At 39.5% G+C, this 21,110-nt stretch overlaps 1 protein-coding gene across 1 annotated transcript in view; it reads left to right on the top strand.

Annotated features, from left to right (window-relative positions):
• LOC149238675 (putative transmembrane GTPase FZO-like, chloroplastic) overlaps positions 1–21,110 on the top strand; it is a 207,271-nt gene that overhangs the window by 62,568 nt on the left and 123,593 nt on the right. Inside the window, exons 2-3 of the mRNA XM_089369638.1 lie at positions 2,296–2,864; positions 3,038–3,106. Coding sequence (XP_089225764.1) covers positions 2,296–2,864; positions 3,038–3,106 — 638 coding nt within the window. The remainder of the gene's footprint in view (positions 1–2,295; positions 2,865–3,037; positions 3,107–21,110) is intronic.

Genomic DNA, 21,110 nt, shown 5'->3' on the forward strand with positions numbered 1-21,110 from the left:
ATAGAGGGGTGCCATGTTGGCAGGCATTAGGGAATTAATTTTCACTACGTAGGTCTAGGCTCTTGCCTCCCCGCCCTCTTAGAGTTTAATGGGTGGTGACACTCTTGAGATTCACGACACATGTTGAGGATGACGAATCTCAACAATGTCACCAACGAGAACCTCACAATATAATGCCTATCGGCATAATAATTTATGACATAAATTTATGAATATAAATTTATATCACTTGTAGAATTATTATTATATTATATTTGGTATATATAATGAGTGATATATATGAATTTTTATGATAATATATAATATATTATCATAAAAATTCATATATATCACTCATTATATATACCAAATATAATATAATAATAAGTCTACACTAATATAAAAATTTTGTGAAATAAAATGTTATTTTATATATAGTGGTATATATATATATATATATATATATATATATATATATATAGTCGAATTTAATGTTGAACTTCATTGGAATTTTATCAAAACATTTGAATACAAATCAATCTTAATCATTGTCAAATTTGAATTCGAACCCGAACCATGCAACATAGGCTAGGCTTGAGTTAGGTTTTCTGTTTAGGTTAAGCTTTAAGAAGAGGAGGGTTGGTTTTATAGCCATGGGGGGCTGTTTTAGGAGGGAAACAACCCCTGTTTTCCTCCAAAACCACCTGAAAAACTACTAGCATTGGTCCCGGACGCCCTACACATCTGAGATCTGACTGGCCGATTAGGGTCAGAATCAGCTGGTTAAGCTGGCTTGTAATGGTTAGGTACCAAATTGGCACTTCGATTCGGTTACTTGGCCAGTTTGATACCCAAGCTTGTCCGATCGGCTGGTTTTTAAAACTATGGTACATGCCTTCCCCTTTATTGCTTTTTCTACTCTAATTTTTGTTGTTGTAAATATAAGAAGTATTTCAACAAAAAAATGTGAAGTTTGATGAGGATTTGTGGTCCTCAAGATCACAAGCATCTCCTTTAGTGATTGAAGGAAGTGAAGAGATTGCTGTTTCAGAATCTGATCTAGGAATAAAAGAAGAGTTAGATAATGATTTGGGTGAATAGAGCCAAGGGAAGAATTTCTCCTTTGCCGTCTACTTCAGCCTGCTGGAAGACAGGATGGCTTTCTTAGACATTACAAGATGCATAGGTACATGTAGCCTTGCTTGGCCTTTGTATTGGTTGTTGGTGTTTGTAGTGATTGTGGATGACCTAGCTAGGGTTGGGGTTGAACTGAAGAGTCCTTGCCAGGGATGAGCTGGAAGGACTTGTATCAGCTTGGGATGAGCCGAGGTCTTGTACTTTTTAACATTATTGTGATAATATGAAGTGTACCATTGCTTTCTTAAATTTGTGATTGCAGATTTGATTTTCTCATGTATTGAGCAAGTTTCATGGCTATTTTAGTATTCTGATTTAATAGGACAGCTGGTTTGAATGCTATGTTGTTTTTGCTTGCTTAATCGAATTTATAGATCTTCTTTGTTGTTGTTATATTACTGCTGTAATTGAAGTAATCTTCAGATCTGTGTATTGAGATAGATATTCCTTCTTAGGGCTGCTAAAATGATCTATGCTTGAAGTCTTAGTGGTGTCTACGTTTTTGAGTTACCCTAGAAGTAGTGTTGGGCAGATTTGAAGTTTCTTGCAGTGCTGACAAAATTAGTTTGCATCTTGTTGTGTAACCTCTATAATTCCCTATTCATGAAGGCATTATCATTTACTTTTGTGTGCTTGTGAAGAGTCAAGATATACTCCATCTGGAAATACTGCATAGTTTAGGTTTTTGGCTATCCTTTGTTTCATGTTCCTCAAGCCTTTTTCATAGCATATATCTGACATCTTCTAGAAACTAATTTTGCAGCACTATAAGTCTTCATTGTTTACATTTCCATTAATTATGTATTCAATCAAAGGACGAATTTCTCTTACTGCTATCCCCATACTTGGCGGAAGCATTGTATAATGTATTATTTACAACTAACTGTTTATCATCACAGCAATTTGAGTTTGATTCTGTAATAGGTTTATTTAATGCATCTGGTTAGGAATTCTCACTATCTTGGACGTTTTAATGTATGTGGGTAGGAATCTAACTATTTTGGCATCCATTCATTATGGATTTTAGATGTCCGTTGGAATTTCATCCCATTTGTATGGGATGCTAAGCATTTAACAATTGGCAAGTGACAACTTTCTGACAAATTTTAAAGTCACAACAATTGGAATGTAAATGACATGTGTTAGAGTTTCTAAATTAATACCATGCCTTTCTTCCAGATCTGCCTGCTATTATTGCAAGGAACATGATGCAGAGTGCTCAATCCGAATCTTCATTTCTTCCACTGGTTGCTAGAACTGTACGAACTGCTGATTCTGCTCAGAATGCAACTGCCACTGAAGGTGCTGATCTGTTAATGCTTGTTATCGAGAACCAAAAGGATGCAGAAATGTTGGTGGGTAGTGTTTGCCAACATGTTAGCATACCAGTATTTGTCATGTTTGATTCTCTTAAAGAGAACACTGTGGCTAGCTTAACTTATAATTTGGTAAAAGCAGGCGCCAGTGGGATTGTTCTTTCTGCAGAAAATGTTACATATTTGGGAGATGACATTCTTAAGGAGGTCAAGGCACTGCTTTTCAATATAAAGTTAACTGACCAGAGCAGTAAAAAATATGTTGCTGAGGCCTTCTCCGAAACGAATATGGTAAATAATAATATAAGCAGTAATGCAACCAAAGCTATGGAGATGGAAAAGAGTTTGGATATAGAGGCAAAAGAGGTTTTAGATGAGGAACGGCCCTTGCTGCTAAAAACAATCAATATTGTTCGTGAAGCAGCACCATGGGTGTGTGCTTGCCATCAAGTGTTCCTTTTCTTTTCGATTGTAGAAATGGAAATTTTCTCATTCGAAATGCCATTATATCTGTTGGCTTTGAAACAACTTCTTGGCAGTTGACCAGATTAAAAGTGTACCCTGACTTCTGTTCTTATTGATGTCTTCTTTGGTATGCTTGACAGATAGAGGAGGTTTCACTTCTCGTGGATGCGGTTGCTCAGCTGGATGAACTATTTTTGCTGGTTATAGTGGTAATTCTGTGTTGAATTTCAACATACTCTGGTTGATCGGCTTATCAATTGGTATTAGCTCTGAATTTCAAGTCATTTTTCATGATGTCTGGGTTATGAGGGTTTATATGAACATGGAGACCAATCTCTTGATTCATTTGACATTTAATATAAAGATATTTCCTAGATATACATTCAAGTCAAGTTGGCAGTATTTTGAGAGAAAAAGATTACCATTCCTACAGATTAATAGAAAAACAATTTTTATTTTTTCCCTTTCTTAAATGTACTATGTATTCTATATTATGAGTAAAAAGAGACATGATGTACATTGCTTTGGATTTTGGTTACATTTCTGTTTACAATATGAAGAATGTACTTAGATAAATAAGGCAAGTGGGATAAAAGTTAGTAAAGTTGAATTGAAGAAATAGTGAACTGACGTTGACAAGCTTCATGAAGTTCATCTCTGAAATTTCAGATCAGTTCTGTGATAGTTCCATCATTATGATATTCAAGGATGCTTGTAATAAATTGGGTTTTATTCTGGGATCCAATAATGTCTGTAGCAAATCAGGTTTAAATGTGGGATTGGTTTCGTTCAACGGTTCCAAGTCTGAGATAGCTGAGTTCTTGGTTTTAAAAGGTGATATGTTTCTAAAATAGAATAAAGGGTTGGCTCCTCAGGCATATTTCTTATGAATCAATAGTTACTTGTGTTGCAGAAAGGGTAACTAGGTTCAGTCTTCATAATGACATGATCTTTGTATTTGATAAAAGGAAATAAATTATTTTTGTTTTGGTAATCTTGCTACATGGGTTTCATGAGCAAGAAGTGTAACTAGGTCAAAGACTTCTTCTTGATGTCTTTAGGATTTTGTTTATATGTCAAAGAGTCATGTCATGAATGGAGAAGCTCTTTTGTTGATTTGGGGTAGCATCGGATGTGTTCTAGCCATGAAAATTGGTGGAAAGGCTAAAGCACATGAGATCTTCAAGACCCAGAAATGGTTTGGGCAGATTCTACCCGGTTTGGGAGATATTAAAATAATTAATAATTTTAATGGAGTTCCTAAGTCTAAACTTAGGAAAAATAAAATATTAATGGATATTAATATAAAACTGGGTTATAAGGTTTCAAAAGACATGGATCAAGCAAATCTAATCTTAGCCGTTGATTAGAGACGTAATCTTGGCCGTTGATGGACCAACAAGAAAAGTATAAGAGGAGGCTTGAGGATCAATTGGAGAATACACCAGAGTGATCAATCATTCGATTTTGTAGAGCAGGGTTTGCTAAGAAAAGTTGAATCAATGATCAGTTGTAGCGAGGGGTAGTGAGTACGAGACAGAGAGGTAGAGATAGTGTTGAGAGACCAGCACAGAGGCAGAGAGGCAGATGCAGAAGCCAGAGTAGGCCACACAGAGGCTAGTTGAGACAATGCAGAGCCCAGAGGGCTTGCTTCATCCACTCAAAAGGCAGTAGGAGTGACGCAAATGGCCGTAGAGGCTACTCAGTGCCTCAGAGGGTTGACACAGAGGGTTTTGAGGCTGACGTAGAAGCCAAGAGGGCTGATGCACTGCTTCAGTTGTGTTGTAGAGGGTTTCGTGGGGCAGATTTTCTGAATATCTGCTTCTGAATAGAGATGTATTATTGCCAGTTATTTTTCTCTGTCGGGTGAGACAGTTTGGCACCCAGTTGTACTCAATGAAAGACTACATAATAATATAACCCTCAGAATTGCTGCACTGGTTTTCCCAAGTTGGGTTTTTCCGAGGACGAGTTGTCCAAAAATAACGGTGTCACTTGTGTGTTTGCTATTCTTTCAGCTGTTGATCTATAGATGGTTGAGACTGTTTTGCTAGAAAAACACTCGCTTAAAGATGAAGCCACAGTCATGAAGAGGAGCCGTAGTAGAGGGTGGCCGCAGTGATAAAGAGAGAGCCGCAGTCAAGCATGGAGGAGTCGTAGTCATAGCCACAGTAGCCGCAGTCCAGTGAGGTAGCCGTAGTCAAGACCTTGCATGAATGGAGCATAATGATTGACGCAGTAGTGAGGTAAGCTGTCTAGGCATATTGGATAGTAGTATGAAGATGATCCAAGTAACGTATTCATTGCATAATGCAAACAGTGATCAGAATTACAAGGGTCATATCTCGACATCTCTGTCTTAACCTTCAGATCTGTATAGACAGATCACAATAACATAATGGCTTCGGCATACCTATAAGTATGTCGATACGATGAAGAAGATCTCAGTCGAAGGGACTGTGTTGATCGATCTTGCACAGCAGTGATGATATATGGATCTCGATGACATTCTTATGGCAGTGGAAACATCTTGTATAGCAGTGTCTTAGAATATAAGGCAGTGATAAAAGAAACAATGATCGCCACTGTGAGGAGTGTTAGTCTCATCAAAGGTAAGAGACCAGGATCATAATCCTACAATGAAGTAAGGTGCAGTTATGATCTCAAGATACAAATATCATCTTAGCCTCAAGGAACAGTCACGATGTATAATGCTCTCATCAACCTTGCAGCAGTGATGAAGCTCTTGAAGATGAAATAGTGATCTCAGAGGTGCAACAAGTTGATGATCTCAGTAGCGTTCAAGCAAGTGGATTGATGTCTTGGTCTTGAAGAGGCAAAATGTGTCAAGGATCATGGTTTTGGTATTCATCAATGGAATCTCTATAAGAAGAATTTTACACATGGGTTTTCCTCTCCAAGAGGGAGATGTTTTGGCCCTGGCAGATAGCCAACCAGTTGTGTTCTTGTCTCTTTTGTTTGATAGCAATTTGATGAAGTTAACTTACACATGCTAATAATGAAGTAAACAATCAAGCTAAGATAAAATTGCATTAACACTTCACAAATTGTTATCATGTATCATAGAATCACCCTTAATATGCATGCCCTTAGATTCTTCAACATGGTATCATAGGGATTGGTTCAACAGTCAAAATAAGGGCAGAGAAGAGACATTCAAGAATCAAGACATCAAAGCAGCTGAAGATCTACATGGTAGAATCAAACCCTATATCAGAGATCAATATGCAGCAAGAAGGGTTTCAGATATCAACAGTCTTCAGATCTCAACAACAGTTTTGACAAGATCATCCACAACTCAGTTTGGATCCTTCTGTAGATATCAGATCTGAGAATGTATATGAACAATACTCAAGTCAGAAACTGTTCTATGGATCGTGGCAAGCAACTTCAATTCAATACGTATCGACAATTTGTTGAAGGGCAATCTAAGGATCTCAACCAAAATATCCACTTCAACTACTGCCAACATGATCATGGTGAAGACTACATCTTCACAATCAAGTAAGTACCTTTTTCATAATCAAATTTTGTTTTATGACTTCATGATTGCAAGAAGACCTACATATTGGATGGGTCATCAAGGGTCTTGGATGGAATAAGAAGGATTATCATTATCCTTAGAGAAGTCGGTACATCAAGGTCTCCTTTGAGGTCACAAAAACTCTTAAGGTTCTATGAAGTAAGAAAGGAGACATAAGAGGATATACTCTTTGAGATGAAGTGCAGAAGGTGCCAAGGAATGGAGAAATATCTTCATCATTGATAAGCAAGGTGACAATTGTTTATGAACAAGAAGATCACCTCAATCAATTGTTTGCAGTTTTTATGCCAGATAGAGAAAGGTAAGTTGAAAAGACTCAACTATGTGCAAAGGAAGGATTAATAAGACAGAACAACACTATGAAAAGATTATGGAAAAGGGTTCATATCATCTGAAGGATAGAGGAAGCTAAAGGGAAGAGGGAGTAATAGATTTCCAATATGAGTGAAATGACATCCCTCTCAAATGGGTCCTATCAGAAGTCCTTGTAGATATAAGAAGATGCATCGTGGCATCATGAAAATAAGAGCTCATATGAATCTTGGAGGATATAGCTCTTGGGAATCTTGTTGTACATTAAAGGAAAGAAAGATCCAGGTCAGAGGAAATATTTGCCAGATGGGGATATACTAGATCCTGAAGGATCTCTGATAGAGATCTTAGCAGAGGATCTCATAGTCCGGGAAGGCAACAAATGTCTCGTCAGGAATTGCAACTTTTGGAAATCATGAGATGAAGGACTGATGACAAATCAAGGGATTGCAAATCCGTTCAATCAAGAAGGTTGCAGAAAGTAGCCTGATGGAAAAATGAGGTATGTATACTTGTAATTGTATTTGCATTTGATATTGTGATGTCATGTTATATTGTTGCAGGTTAAATGGATCAAGCATGATCAAAAGGGAAATGATCTCCTCCTTTGAAAGGATGCAGAAAGACATAAGTCAAACTAGATGAAATCAACATAATATGTCCTCATAATTTAGTATGAGGTAGTTGATGACCATTGAAGAACTCTGAGAGCTCCTGGGAATGAAAGACATGAGGATGAAAGAGATCATGAAACGTGCAACCATGATGAAGGCATCTAGAGGATCAGGAGGACTTGACCAGGAAACCTCTCGGAATGATGTGAAGACTCTGACGGAAGTCTGAAAAGATGAGGAACCTTGACAATAGATATCGTTGGGAGATGTGTCAACATGTATGCAGGATGATTGATACCTACAAGAAGATGTCACTGGAAGAAGGCCATCACCAAAAGGTAATATGTGATTTGTTTTTGGTGTTTGACCTCTTGGAAAAGTCTAGGTATGTGTGCAAGATCAAGGAAAGGAGAGTTGTGAAGGATGTCACAACTATGTACCTTGTGATCCAGAGCAATCACTGTTGAAGAAAAGTGAAGATAGATGAGCTTATGAAGGAAGCCCCAGATCTAAAAGCCAAGGAGGATATTTTCTGAGAAAGAAGGAATGACATGATGGAGGAAAGCGATGGATGGCTGAACCCTACATGTGAAGAAATTGATGACATCGAAGTCTTGAATCATCAGTCAACTAGAAGACCCTATAAAGCACTGATGATAGAGTCCCTGGGTAAGAGGGAGCTTTGGGAAGTTCTTATGAGCAAAGGAACTCGAGCAAGTTTCTGAGTAAAGAGAAACTTGGAACTCGTCCCTGGTTAAGAGGGAGAGTTAGACACGACATTCTTGTCTTCATTTTGGAAGAAAGAATGGAGGATTTTGTAATCATCTGGCATCCGACACTCTTTGAGGATGTGGTAGGGCATCCAAGACAAGAGTGGGCAAGAGGACCGATATTCTTGAGGGTTGGGAACCCAAGATGAGAATAGTCCTAGTAGGGCATACTCGGAGGACACCTGGATGGGTATGACCCTAAGAGAGATAATGATGATGCATATCTATTAGTCATTGGTCTCACCAACATTGTGTGCTCTGATCTAAGTAAGAGATAGAGATGTTAGTCAAGGCCTTGCTAAATGGTAACAATGTTGGTTGAAATGATGCTATAACAAATGGATTGCAAATCCAATTCTTCTTATGAGAAATTCTTCAGATTGAGAATGACCAAGTACCGTTATGAATACCTCCCTAGTTAAGAGGGAGTGTTGAAGAAAGTGTAACTAGGTTCGGTCTTCATAATGACATGATCTTTGAATTTGATAGAAGGAAATAAACTATTTTTGTTTTGGTAATCTTGCTACATGGGTTTCATGAGCAAGAAGTGTAACTAGGTCAAAGACTTCTTCTTGATGTCTTTAGGATTTTGTTTATATGTCAAAGAGTCATGTCATGAATGGAGAAGCTCTTTAAGAGCCTATGTAAAATGTATTGTTGTCAAACCAGCCCTCCAAGACCAAGAAGAATCCTCCAAGAGCAAGCTCACTGAAATCTGCAAGAAAAACAACAAAGGAATGTAACGTCAACTCCAAAATGAATTAAATAAATAAATATATGACATGTCGGCTTGAAGAAAGGGTCACGTCGGTTTGAAAGTTCATGTCGGCTTGCATATATGGGATGACCACTATAAATACCCATGAAGGGTCAACAAAAAATATACAAGAAAATTTCGGAAGGCTCTGAGATTTCGTGTGGAGCAGACCCACAGATAGGGCTTGACTGCACCTTGTTTGGGGTTTAGGTGCAGTCTTGACCTTGGCCTAATGGAGCAGAACAACACTCGCTTAAAGATGAAGCCGCAATCATGAAGAGGAGCTGCAGTAGAGGGTGGCCGCAGTGATAGAGAGAGAGCCACAGTCATAGCCGCAGTAGCCGTAGTCCAGTGAGGTAGCCGCAGTCAACAACTTGCATGAATGGAGCATAATGATTGACGCAGTAGTGATGTAAGCTGTCTAGGCATATTGGATAGCAGTATGAAGATGATCCAAGTAACATATTCATTGCATAATGCAAACAGTGATCAGAATTACAAGAAGTGTCAAGGGTCATATCTCGGCATCTCTGTCTTAACTTTTGGATCTGTATAGACAGATCACAATAACATAATGGCTTCGGCATACCTATAAGTATCTCGGTACGATGAAGAAGATCTTAGTTGAAGGGACTGTGTTGATGGATCTTGCACAGCAGTCATGATATATGGATCTCGGTGACATTCTTATGGCAGTACAAACATCTTGTACAACAGTGTCTTAGAATATAAGGCAGTGATAAAAGAAACAGTGATCACCACTGTGAGGAGTGTTAGTCTCATCAAAGGTAAGAGACCAGGATCATAATCCTATAGTGAAGTAAGGTGCAGTTATGATCTCAAGATACAGAGATCATCTTAGCCTCAAGGAACAGTCATGATGTATAATGCTCTCATCAACCTTGCAGCAATGACGAAGCTCTTGAAGATGAAATAGTGATCTTAGAGGTGCAGCAAGTTGATGATCTCAGCAGTGATCAAGCAAGTGGATTGATGTCTTGGTCTTGGAGAGGCAGAATGTGTCAAGGGTCATGGTCTTGCTATTCGTCAATGGAATCTATATAAGAAGAATTTTACCCATTGGTTTTCCTCTCCAAGAGGGAGAGGTTTTGGCCCTGGCAGATAGCCAACCAGTTGTGTTCTTGTCTCTTTTGTTTGATAGCAGTCTGATGAAGTTAACTCACACATGCTAATAACCAAGCTAAGATAAAATTGCATTAACTCTTCACAAATTGTTATCATGTATCGAAGAATCACCCTTAATATGCATGCCCTTAGATTCTTCAACAACTTGAATTTTGACAGAGATTAATCTTTGAACCCATTGTTTTATGGAGATTTTGAGCCAGGCTGATTTCTGAGAAAGAGTTGTTTGAAGATTACCTTTGTATTGATTCCAGAGGTGTAGCTGATCTGATTAGTGAGATTTTAGTGCTGACGCTTTGTCCTTTTCTGGTTTGGGACAGAAGTAGAGCTTGGGATAAGTGTTTTAATTCCTTTATTTCAACAGCAGCTTTACAAACCTGAGAAATATAAAGGGCAACTTTAGAATCGTTAAGAAGTTGTAACATATATACCTTCATTTGTCATGGGATTGGTTCATAGTACTTCAAAACATGGTACAATTTGTGACTCACGGTTGCTGCTCAAAATAAAATTTCATTTTTTTCATCTGAGAGGAGATATGTGTTAGGATATTCCGACACATAGGAAATAGTTAAGTACAACTTGGTCTAGTATAGAGTTGGGTATAGAGTTAGGTAAAGTGTGTTTCTTTACCTTGTACATTTTGTAACTTACAATCTGACGGTCACGATATGTAGTGATCCGACGGTTCATTCTCTCCTCGGTATTACCGACACTTGATCCGTGGCTTGACACCCGATTGGTCCATGATTTCTATTTAAAGCGCATGGAGGGTCATTTGTAGGGTAATCCGTCTATGAGAGAAGCATATGTAAATTTTCATTCTTTTATTAATAAATTGCCTGAAGTGGCCGCGTTGGCTCAGGCCGTGGACTGTTTCCCTCTTTGAGGGTTTTAACCACGTCAAAAATACTGGTGTATTGATCTGCGATCTGGTTGTGAGCGGTGTCCTTTGGTGTTTTGTCTGAGGAACTTACCCTGTAAATTCCTACATGGTATCAGAGCTATTTGAGGGCCACGTCCGTTGGTGATCCAAATCTGAAGCCGGTAGAACTGCATCCGACTGCCGTTTCCTAGATCTGTTGTTTTTGACTGCTTTCGGGCCGAGAGGACTGCTCTGTTGTGTTGGGAGCATCTGTTCCAATGAGGAACCCCTTTCGTTTCACGCGAAAAGGTTTCCGGTAGCCCTAGCTGCGTCATTTTTAAGATCTGGAGGTATACAGCATTTATTTGCAGTTTATAGTTATTTTCTCTCTGTTTATTTCGGTTTCGGTTTATTTAGCTTTTTTTATTACCGGATCTATACCTTTCATTTCTGCGTATGCTCTTTGCCCTGCGACTCTGTGCAATCTGGGCAAATCAGAAACAGAAAGGAAGGATTTTTCTCATGCATATGCTCTTTTCCCTGCGCCTTAGAGTGATCTCGGAAAATCAGAAACATTGAGGAAAATATTTAGTTTCCGGCTAAAGCTAACTTTGAGCCGCAAGGTTCATTTTTGAAAATATTTAGTTTTTCGACTAAAGCTAACTTCGAGCCGTAAGGTTCGTTTTCTTTGCATGTCCGTGTTGGGTTTTGTGTTTTTTGTTTTGTAGGGAAAAAGAGCCTTCTCAAAGCAAGCACGCAACCCAAAGCATCAACCCCCCCCCCCCCCTCTCCCTCTCTCTCAAATTTTTTGTATAGCTCAATTGGTTCAAAGCTATTCTAAGAGAGTAGAGGTCTTGGGTTCAAGTCTCCATTTTTTGGGGGCGGATTTTTTCATTTCCGCACATTCCCGCACTTCGTCGGCGACTTCATCAACTTTTTTCAAAAAGCCATAACTTCTTCATTCGGAAGCCGTTTTCAGAGCCGTTTTTTTTAAACCAGCCTAATTTTTCGAGATCTATCCATTGGAACACTTATTTTCAGCATCTTTAGCTTCAGTTTCCGTTGAAATGGAAAGTCAATACCAAGTTACCCTTGACAGCACCAACTACTTCCAATGGTTGTCCTACATTGAGGATTTACTTAGAAGTAAAGGTCTCTATAGAATAGCCTTAGGCCAAGAAAAGAAACCGAAGGATGAAGATAAGGCTGCTAAATGGGAAAATAGGCAAGATCAAGCACGTGGATTGATAGGGATGTCTATTTCTCCAGATCTTAGATTCCATATTGCAGAACTTGATACTCTTGATGAAGAAATGAAACCAATCAATAAAGTTTTTGGGATTAAAAATGAACTTAGAGCCCATCAACTTGAAAATGAGTTGCTTACATTGGACCCTAATAATTTTTCTTGCATTGAAGATTTCTTGTCCAAGTTCAAGACCCTTAGATATCTCTTGGAAGGTGTTAAAGTTAAGAAAGAAGATAGTAACCTTATCTATTCCATTCTTACTAAGTTGGGACCAGCCTACTCTGTATTTGTTTCCACCTTCCATTCTACAAGAGAAGCCTTCATTTCTCAAGGAACAGACTACAAGTCCCCTTCCTTTGACTCTTTTTGTGATTCTTTAATAAGAGAACAAGAAAAACTCTTACACCTTGGTCTTCTTAATCTTGGAAACTCTTCCAAGAAAGCGTTAGCCGCCCAACAGTAACCAAATTCAAAGAATCCTAAGAAGTCATATCCTAAAAAGAATGGTCCTAAACCAAACAAGGGTCCTAAGCAATTTCAGCCCCAAAATGAAAAATCATTTCAACAAAATGATAAGACAAATAAAAACAAAGGGAAGAAGACTGATAGACATTGCAATTTTTGTAATCGAGATGGCCACTTAGAATCAAAATGCTTTAAGAAGATGGAAGCCTTGGAAGCAGCAATGAAGAAGCATAACATCCATTTGGGGCAATCTTCAACTTCAACTTCATCTTCAGGAATGGCACTTTCTGCATGTGGTTGTCAATCATCTCGGTCTGGTTATGCATTAAATGTATCTTCTTCTTCTCATTCTCATGAGTGGCTCATTGATTCTGGAGCTTCTTATCACATGGCCAAAAACAAAGCCATGTTTTCTTCTTTAAATGATTGTAACACCAAAAATATATATGTTGGTGATGATAGATCTCTTAGTGTTGTAGGGACTGGAACTGTTCATCTAGACAATGGTCAGTTTAATGATGTATTATGTGTTCCAACCTTATCCTGCAACCTTCTATCTGTATATCAGATAACTCATTCAGGTGAAGGTAAAATCGTTGAATTTTCACCTCATGATGTTGTAATCAAGGACTTAAGAGATCCTAAACAGATTTTGGCTACTGGCATTGTTGATGATTCTACAAGGTTGTATAAGTTTCACAACTTTGGGTCATCAAATCTTCCCTCAGTATTTGTTGCTCATAACGATGAAGTGAGCAAACTTTGGCATGAGCGATTTGGTCACTTAAACTATCGCTCCCTTCAGCATCTATGTAAAGAAAATATGGTGACAGGTCTTCCTATGGTATCTTGCAGAGATGGTGTTTGTTCCGGATGTGTACTCGGAAAACATCATCGGGACAGTTTTGAAAAACGTGCCTCTTGGCACGCCTCAGCCCCTCTACAGCTTGTGCATAGTGATTTATGTGGTCCACTTCCAGTTGTGTCATTCTCTGGCTGCAAGTATTTCTTAACTTTCATTGATGATTTCTCCAGACGCACTTGGGTATACTTCTTAAAACTCAAGAGTGAAGTATTTAACACATTTTTGGCCTTCAAGGCCTTTGTTGAAAAACAATCTGGACATCAAATTCTTAAGCTAAGATCTGACAATGGCGGAGAATATGTTAAAAACACATTCATCAACTTTTGCATTGAGAATGGAATTCAAGTGCAACATACTGTTCCATATACTCCACAACAAAATGGTGTAGCTGAAAGGAAGAATCGCACCTTAAAGGAAATGGCTATTTGTATGCTACAATCTAAAGGACTTGGTCTTAGTTTTTGGGCAGAAGCAATTAACTGTGCAAATTACATAATAAATCGCACTCCCACTAAGGCTTTAAAGAATATCACTCCAGAAGAAGCATGGAGCTCAATCAAACCAGATGTAAGTCACTTTCGTGTTTTTGGAAGTGAAGCGTGGGCCCATATTCCAGATGAAAAGCATAAAGCTTTAGAACCTAAGAGTGAAAAATGTACTTTTGTTGGATATTCTGAAGATGTCAAAGGCTATAGACTTATTCCATTTAAGTCCAAAAATGTTATCATTAGAAGAGATGTAAAATTTGATGAAAATATATCGGCCTGCGAGCCTAGTCCGGCGGATATGCCACCTCTCTCTATCTCTTCTACTTTTGAAAACATTTCTTCTTCAGATGATGAAAGTGAGGATGACAATCCTCCCCCACCATCTCAGGATCCTCCTTCAGCTCCTCAGCTTCCAAAATGGGTTCGTGCTACTCGAGATGCAGCAGGTGATCTTGCCGGTGATCCTACAGATCAGCGACGCACACGTTCTCAGTTTGACAAAGCCTCTTCTTTACTGGCTCAAGCTCCAGTAAATTATGATCCTGACACCTTTGCAGAAGCTTCAGGCCATCCAGATTGGGAAGCAGCTATGAATGAAGAATATCATTCATTATTGGCAAATGATACATGGGATCTTGTTCCTCTACCAAAGGGACGAAAACTTGTTAGATGCAAATGGGTTTACAGAACCAAGTATGGACAAGATGGGAAAGTTGATAAACATAAAGTTCGTCTTGTTGCTAAAGGTTTTTCAGAAGTTGAAGGCATTGACTACACTGAAACCTTCTCCCCTGTTGCCAAAATGAACTCTATCCGCCTTGTTCTTTCCCTTGCTGCCTCGTTCAAATGGGAAGTCCATCAGATGGATGTTAAATCTACCTTCTTGCATGGGGACTTGCATGAAGAAATATACATGGAACAACCCATTGGCTTCATAAAAATAGACTCCAGCCTTGTCTGTCGGCTTAAGAAATCCCTTTATGGTCTCAAGCAAGCTCCTCGAGCTTGGTATGCCAAAATGGATAGCTTTCTTTTAGACTCTGGCTTTTCTAGGTGTCATTCTGACAATACTGTCTACACCAAGAAAGTGGGCAAGTCCCTTATCATTCTTGTTCTTTATGTTGATGATCTTATCCTGACTGGTTGATCCCAACCTTATAAACCATGTGAAGTCTAGCCTTAAAAGGAAGTTTGAAATGACAGACTTAGGACACTTACATTATTTTCTCGGTCTTCAAGTCTTGCAATCCAAGAAAGGTATTTCCCTTTCTCAGTCCAAGTATGCCTGTGATATTCTACGCCACTTTCACATGGAAGACTGTAAACCAGCCCCTTCTCCCTTTCAGTCTGGAGTCAAACTTTCAGTCACTTGTACTTCTCCTGAAGTTGATGCTACCTTATACCGTCAACTTGTAGGAAAACTTTTGTATCTAACCCATACTCGTCCTGACCTTTCCTTTGTTGTTGGCCTTGTTGCTCGGTTTATGCAAAACCCACGTGAAAGTCATTGGAAAGCAGCTAAAAGAATACTTCGTTATGTTCAAGGTACAGTTCAGTTTGGGATTCATTACAGTGCCGAAGCAACTCCTCTATTGGTTGGTTTCACTGATTCTGATTGGGCTGGTGACCCTGATGATCGGAAGTCTACTGCCGGTTATGTGTTCACTCTTGGTTTAGGACCTATTACATGGGCTTGCAAGAAACAAGGTGCCATTTCTCTTTCATCAGCAGAAGCAGAGTATCGTGGTGCCGTAGAAGCTAGTAAGGAAGCCTTGTGGCTTCGTCAGATCCTGTCAGAGTTTGGCTTTCAGCAGCAGCATCCGACTACACTTTGGTGTGATAATCAAAGTGCCATTCAGCTATGCAAAGATCCAGTCCAACATCAGCGCAGCAAACACATTGAACTGCACATGCACTTCATCAGAAAGCTCATCCATGACCATGTTCTTGAAGTGCAATATTGTTCAACAGATGATCAAGTTGCAGACATCTTTACAAAGGCTCCCACAGAGGCGAAGTTCACTAAACTTCGATTTATGGTTGGAGTTCAGGAAGTTGTCACTAAGGGGGGATAGGCTCTAGTGCCTCCTTCCTTCTCCTATTGTGTCATATTTGTAAATCCTTCAATCCTATCCCAAGTTGTTCTTAAGGGGGGATGTTAGGATATTCCGACACATAGGAAATAGTTAAGTACAACTTGGTCTAGTATAGAGTTAGGTAAAGTGTGTTTCTTTACCTTGTACATTTTGTAACTTACAATCCGACGGTCACGATATGTAGTGATCCGACGGTTCATTCTCTCCTCGGTATTACCGACACTTGATCCGTGGCTTGACACCCGATTGGTCCATGATTTCTATTTAAAGCGCATGGAGGGTCATTTGTAGGGTAATTCGTCTATGAGAAAAGCATATGTAAATTTTCATTCTTTTATTAATAAATTGCCTGAAGTGGCTGCGTTGGCTCAGGCCGTGGACTGTTTCCCTCTTTGAGGGTTTTAACCACGTCAAAAATACTGGTGTATTGATCTGCGATTTGGTTGTGAGCGGTGTCCTTTGGTGTTCTGTCTGAGGAACTTACCCTGTAAATTCCTACAATATGCTACTGTTCGGCTTAAGAAGTTTACAAGGAAAAGAAAATAGTCATCCCTGACTCTATCTCTTCACCATCAAGAGGCAAGTGAAAGGAGGTTAATCCATTCTTTGTTCCCAATCCCACAGTAGGGGAAAATGCAATCATATTTTAGGAGAACAGGTGAAATCATTGTGGAAATGACCTCTCAAATTTCCTTCTCACTGGTTATGCAGCTAGATTGGCTTGACATTATTGCACTCAGCTCCTAGAAAACTCCTCTGGTGAAACCGGCCTTGAGTGTGGACAAGACAGTCACTGGTAGTGGTGTACTACTTGATCTTAATAGCCCAAAGACGTTTTTTGGACTGTAAAGAACCCCCAAGGAAATGCAAGTTTGCTTAGTCATGTACATAGTATCTACAAAAGACAGCGATTTAAGAAAGGTATGGGCCATAATTGCATTACATGCAAGGATGACTAGCGAGCATGGTGAGTCCTCAGCTCAATACTAAACTAACTTGCATTGATTGCGTATTGGCCAGTCAATAGTTCATATTCACGAGTATTGGTGAGTACTCACAGAGTTCACAAATATCCAAAATTAATATTTGCCATACACATGCAATTTTCCTTACATTAAAAGTGTTTTTTCTGTCAGTTTCTTTATAATGTTGAGCATGCCAAGTGTGAATATATTGAATATGTCAAGTATGCTAAGTCATGTCTATTATGAAAACAGTACTTAAAATAGCATGATAGAGCAGCATACATACAACGTGCACGAAATGTGAATATGGAGCACAGCTCCTAAAGTGATAATAGATATGAGTTTGACAATAACTCCTTATTCATTAGTGGAACCTGCACCAAATAACTCAAGTAATCCAAATTATAGGTCCATTCTACAACGATAACTATATTGACCTTTATATATACATCTCACTTATTTCATATGTGGCTGATTATGCTGACTCCTATTATATATACATTTAACCCCATTACATTTGTTTACCAAAAGGTTCTTTTTTAACTTTATATTATTGAGATACAATGTTCCGTTCATTATGTGCCAAAGCATCCACAAGAGAATTCCACATAACAGTCCATATGTTGTGCCTATCAACTCTACCCCTATCTCGAAGAATTCCTAATAAAAATTGGCTTAGGCCTTACAACATCAGTCAAAAAGTGAGCTATCCTCAAAACTTCAATATATTCCACATAGGTACCACTTGCACTTGTTGTCCAGAAAGGAGTTACCGTCAAACCAAAAATAATTTGTCTATTATTACAAGTCAAAGAAACAGAAACTAGCCCAAGAATAGTGCATGAAATATAACATCACAGGCTCAAAGATTTTGTCCTTTGAACTCCTCTACCTTTAGAACTCTAAATTGACCTGGAACAACAGCATTAGAAAGACCATTTTCCTGAGTTTTACCGACAGTACACATTTGAATCTTATAACCGAGAAATGTTCAGTAGCTGAGAGAATCTGTTTCAGGAATGATCTAAAAGTGCAATTTTGGAGCCTAATGTGAAAATTTTACAAGTTTAATTGCGTCAACTAGAAATTTATTCTTTTAACTGTAAATTAATTATGCAGTTTATTTTCTACGGCAAATAATGAATAAATCACACTGCAATTTTTCATCATAAAAATACTGCAGAAAATAAAATGCTAGCACACACAAAAATATGACACCGTTATCTTTGGACAATTGTAGTCAGAAAAATCCAATGCGGGAAAACCGGTGCAATAGATAAGGGTTTTACTATTATGTAGCAGCAAAAGTTCCGAGTACAATAAAATGGACGCCAAATTGGCGATCCTCTCTGAGAGAAATACTGGTAAAATTACTGAGGGAATTTTACACTCCACAAGCAATCCTGAGCTGATCTGACCCCACAATCAGCTCCAACTCAGCCTTTGCGTTAGCCTCTGCGTAGGTTGAATTTCACACTGCTTGGAACTGCCTCTGTTTGCCCGGATCTGACTGCCTTTGCTTCTGAGATAAATTCGCTAGTCCCTCTGGAAGAAATTCTGGCACTCAACAATTGAATCGACCTCCTGCTAGGCTGAATCGAATTGCCCCTCTGAGGTTCTACGCAAGCCCCTGCGTAGCCTCCTGTGTAATAAAATCAACCTCCTCTCATTGACTCTTCTAGCGCTGGAAATCTCCTCTGGAATTCTGCTGTCTCTACTCCCTCTCACCCCTGTGTTCCTTTTGGCTCGAACTCTTTTTCCCTGCTGCTGCAACTGGATAGCTCGATCTGCCTAGGAACTCGCTGCTCTGGTGTGTTCTCCATCAACCCCATCAACCTCCTCTTATAATCTTCAGTTGAGTCTTCAACGACCACGATTAAATCGTTATTGATAGTTGAGATCATCTCTAAGTCGATCCATGTGAGTTTCTAGAGAATTCTCACCTTTCTCAATTAATTCCTATTAATTAACCAGTTTTCCTAAGTTATACTTAGGAAAATTTAAATGATGGTCAATTAATTTAATTGAGCTATCTCTAGGTGTAATTTCCAGAACCGATTTCTGGGTTTTGGAGATCTCATGTGTTTTAGCCTCTCTACAAAGTTTGAGACTAGAAAACCATCCGATGCTACAAAAACTAACACTCCTTCTTAATGAGGAAGGTGTTCTAGTGCTGCATTGCTACAACACCCTATCTCTACATCATCCTCCTATACACGCTGCTGATGTCTACAGTCTGACAACTGTCACTGCCTGCCACTGTCGATCAACCACTGCACTAATTTTGATTCATCTGCTATTGGCTGTAGTTGAACCATGTTGCATATGTGTTGTTGCTGACACTACTTTGTACAATCCGTATTGTTGCCAACTTTGCATCTGCATTGCAACCCAATTAACACTCTCACTGTTGCTGCTATTGCTGCAACTGAGAAACATTCAAAATACTTAGTGTCATTGTGCTACAATTGTCTCCAAAGTCTTTGACTGCTAGTAGCCTTTGCACTATCCACTGGGAAACCTGCGACGTTGTTGATTCTACACTATGCCTCCTACACTGCTATCAATGCTGCTCTGTGCTCCTCAGCATCTGATTGCAACTAGTACTGCAACTGTCACTCTGGAACTGACTGCACCAACTGACACTGATCCTCTTACTACTGAATACTGTCTGTGGGTCCCTGTAGCAAGGGTGTTGCAACGATCTGCGCTGGACCCTACCTGAATCTTTGCAACTCTGGGACTAAATCTCTACATCACCCCATCTCTCTCCTGGAGGTATATCTGCATACATGGCGAAATCTTCCTGGAAAGATTATCAATCTCTGCGGATGCTGCCGCCTGATCCTGCTTCTCCTTCTTGTCCTCATTCCTCTAAGGACACTGGGTACTGTAGTGGCCAAACTTGCCTCACTTGAAGCACTTGATCTTGGATAAGTCCTTCTTCTTCTTCTTTTCTCCTTGCAGGCCTTGTCCTTGACTCAGACCTTTTGCTTTCCCGTTTGATGCAAGGGCCACATTGTCTTCCTCCTTCACACCCTTCAATCCTTTGCTGCTATTGTCGCCGATGGAGCTCTTTAGTAGAGCTCGCCTCATCTCCTCTTGTATGATATCTTCCCACATCCTGTCCCACCCAAGAAACTAATCTCATCCTAGAATGCCTTGGACGAAGGTCTCCCATTCCTTGGTGACACTGTTGAGGGCAAAACACACAAGTTTTGTAGGTGGAGGCGACTCTCTTACGAATGCAAGCTCATCTCGGATATCCTGAATTCTGGTGAGATAGGGAGTGATGCCTTCACCCTTCTGCATTCAAACATTCCTCAACTTGTCCTTCGGGAACATCTTCCGCTGCTCGAAAGGATTTTGATATAGTCCTGTGAGAGCATCACAAATTTCTTTGGTCATATTCTTGGCCATAACATGTGAGACCATACGATCTCGAACTCCATCGAGAGAATCAACCGCTTTGCCTTGGCCATCTCGTTATTGTAATTCGCTAACTAATCAACATCTGTAGTTACGAAAATGACTCTTTCTGCGTACATCTTTAGAGCATGTTCGTCTAGTTGGAATGCCATCCTAGCCTTCGAGATACAATAGTTTGATGCACTCTCTAATCTGTCTTGATCTCGGAGTCCATCACTGCAAAAACTCGACCTGGGACGAAAATCTCCATCCTTCATTTGCTCGACTGCTAGCATTGCTACTCACACTCCTTCCTGGAGTGAGCAAATCTACCTGTTGCTACTGCCTACTGCAGCTGGAAATTTTGGATTTCTGAAACTAGAAACCCTCTAAGAGAAACTCCCTTTGTGTGTGAAATTTCTCTTCCATCTGACATTGAATTTGCACTTGCAAACTGTTGCAAATCGTCTGTGCCTAGACGAATAGTCTGCTCTTCGAAAAATACTAAGCTGCTGCTCCCTTTGCCTGCTGGAATCACTTCTTGGACAAATCAACCCTTCCTTCACCCCGCTACTGGAAATTCGACCCCTTGTCTAGCAATTCGCATTGCCTGGCTAGGTACTGCGCAGTCCTTGGGAAATTCTTGCT

This window comes from Pinus tabuliformis, chromosome 8 (assembly GCF_031772625.1).
Source record: "Pinus tabuliformis cultivar Carrire ecotype Pingquan chromosome 8, CPIR1, whole genome shotgun sequence".
In the NCBI taxonomy this organism is placed as follows: domain Eukaryota; kingdom Viridiplantae; phylum Streptophyta; class Pinopsida; order Pinales; family Pinaceae; genus Pinus; species Pinus tabuliformis.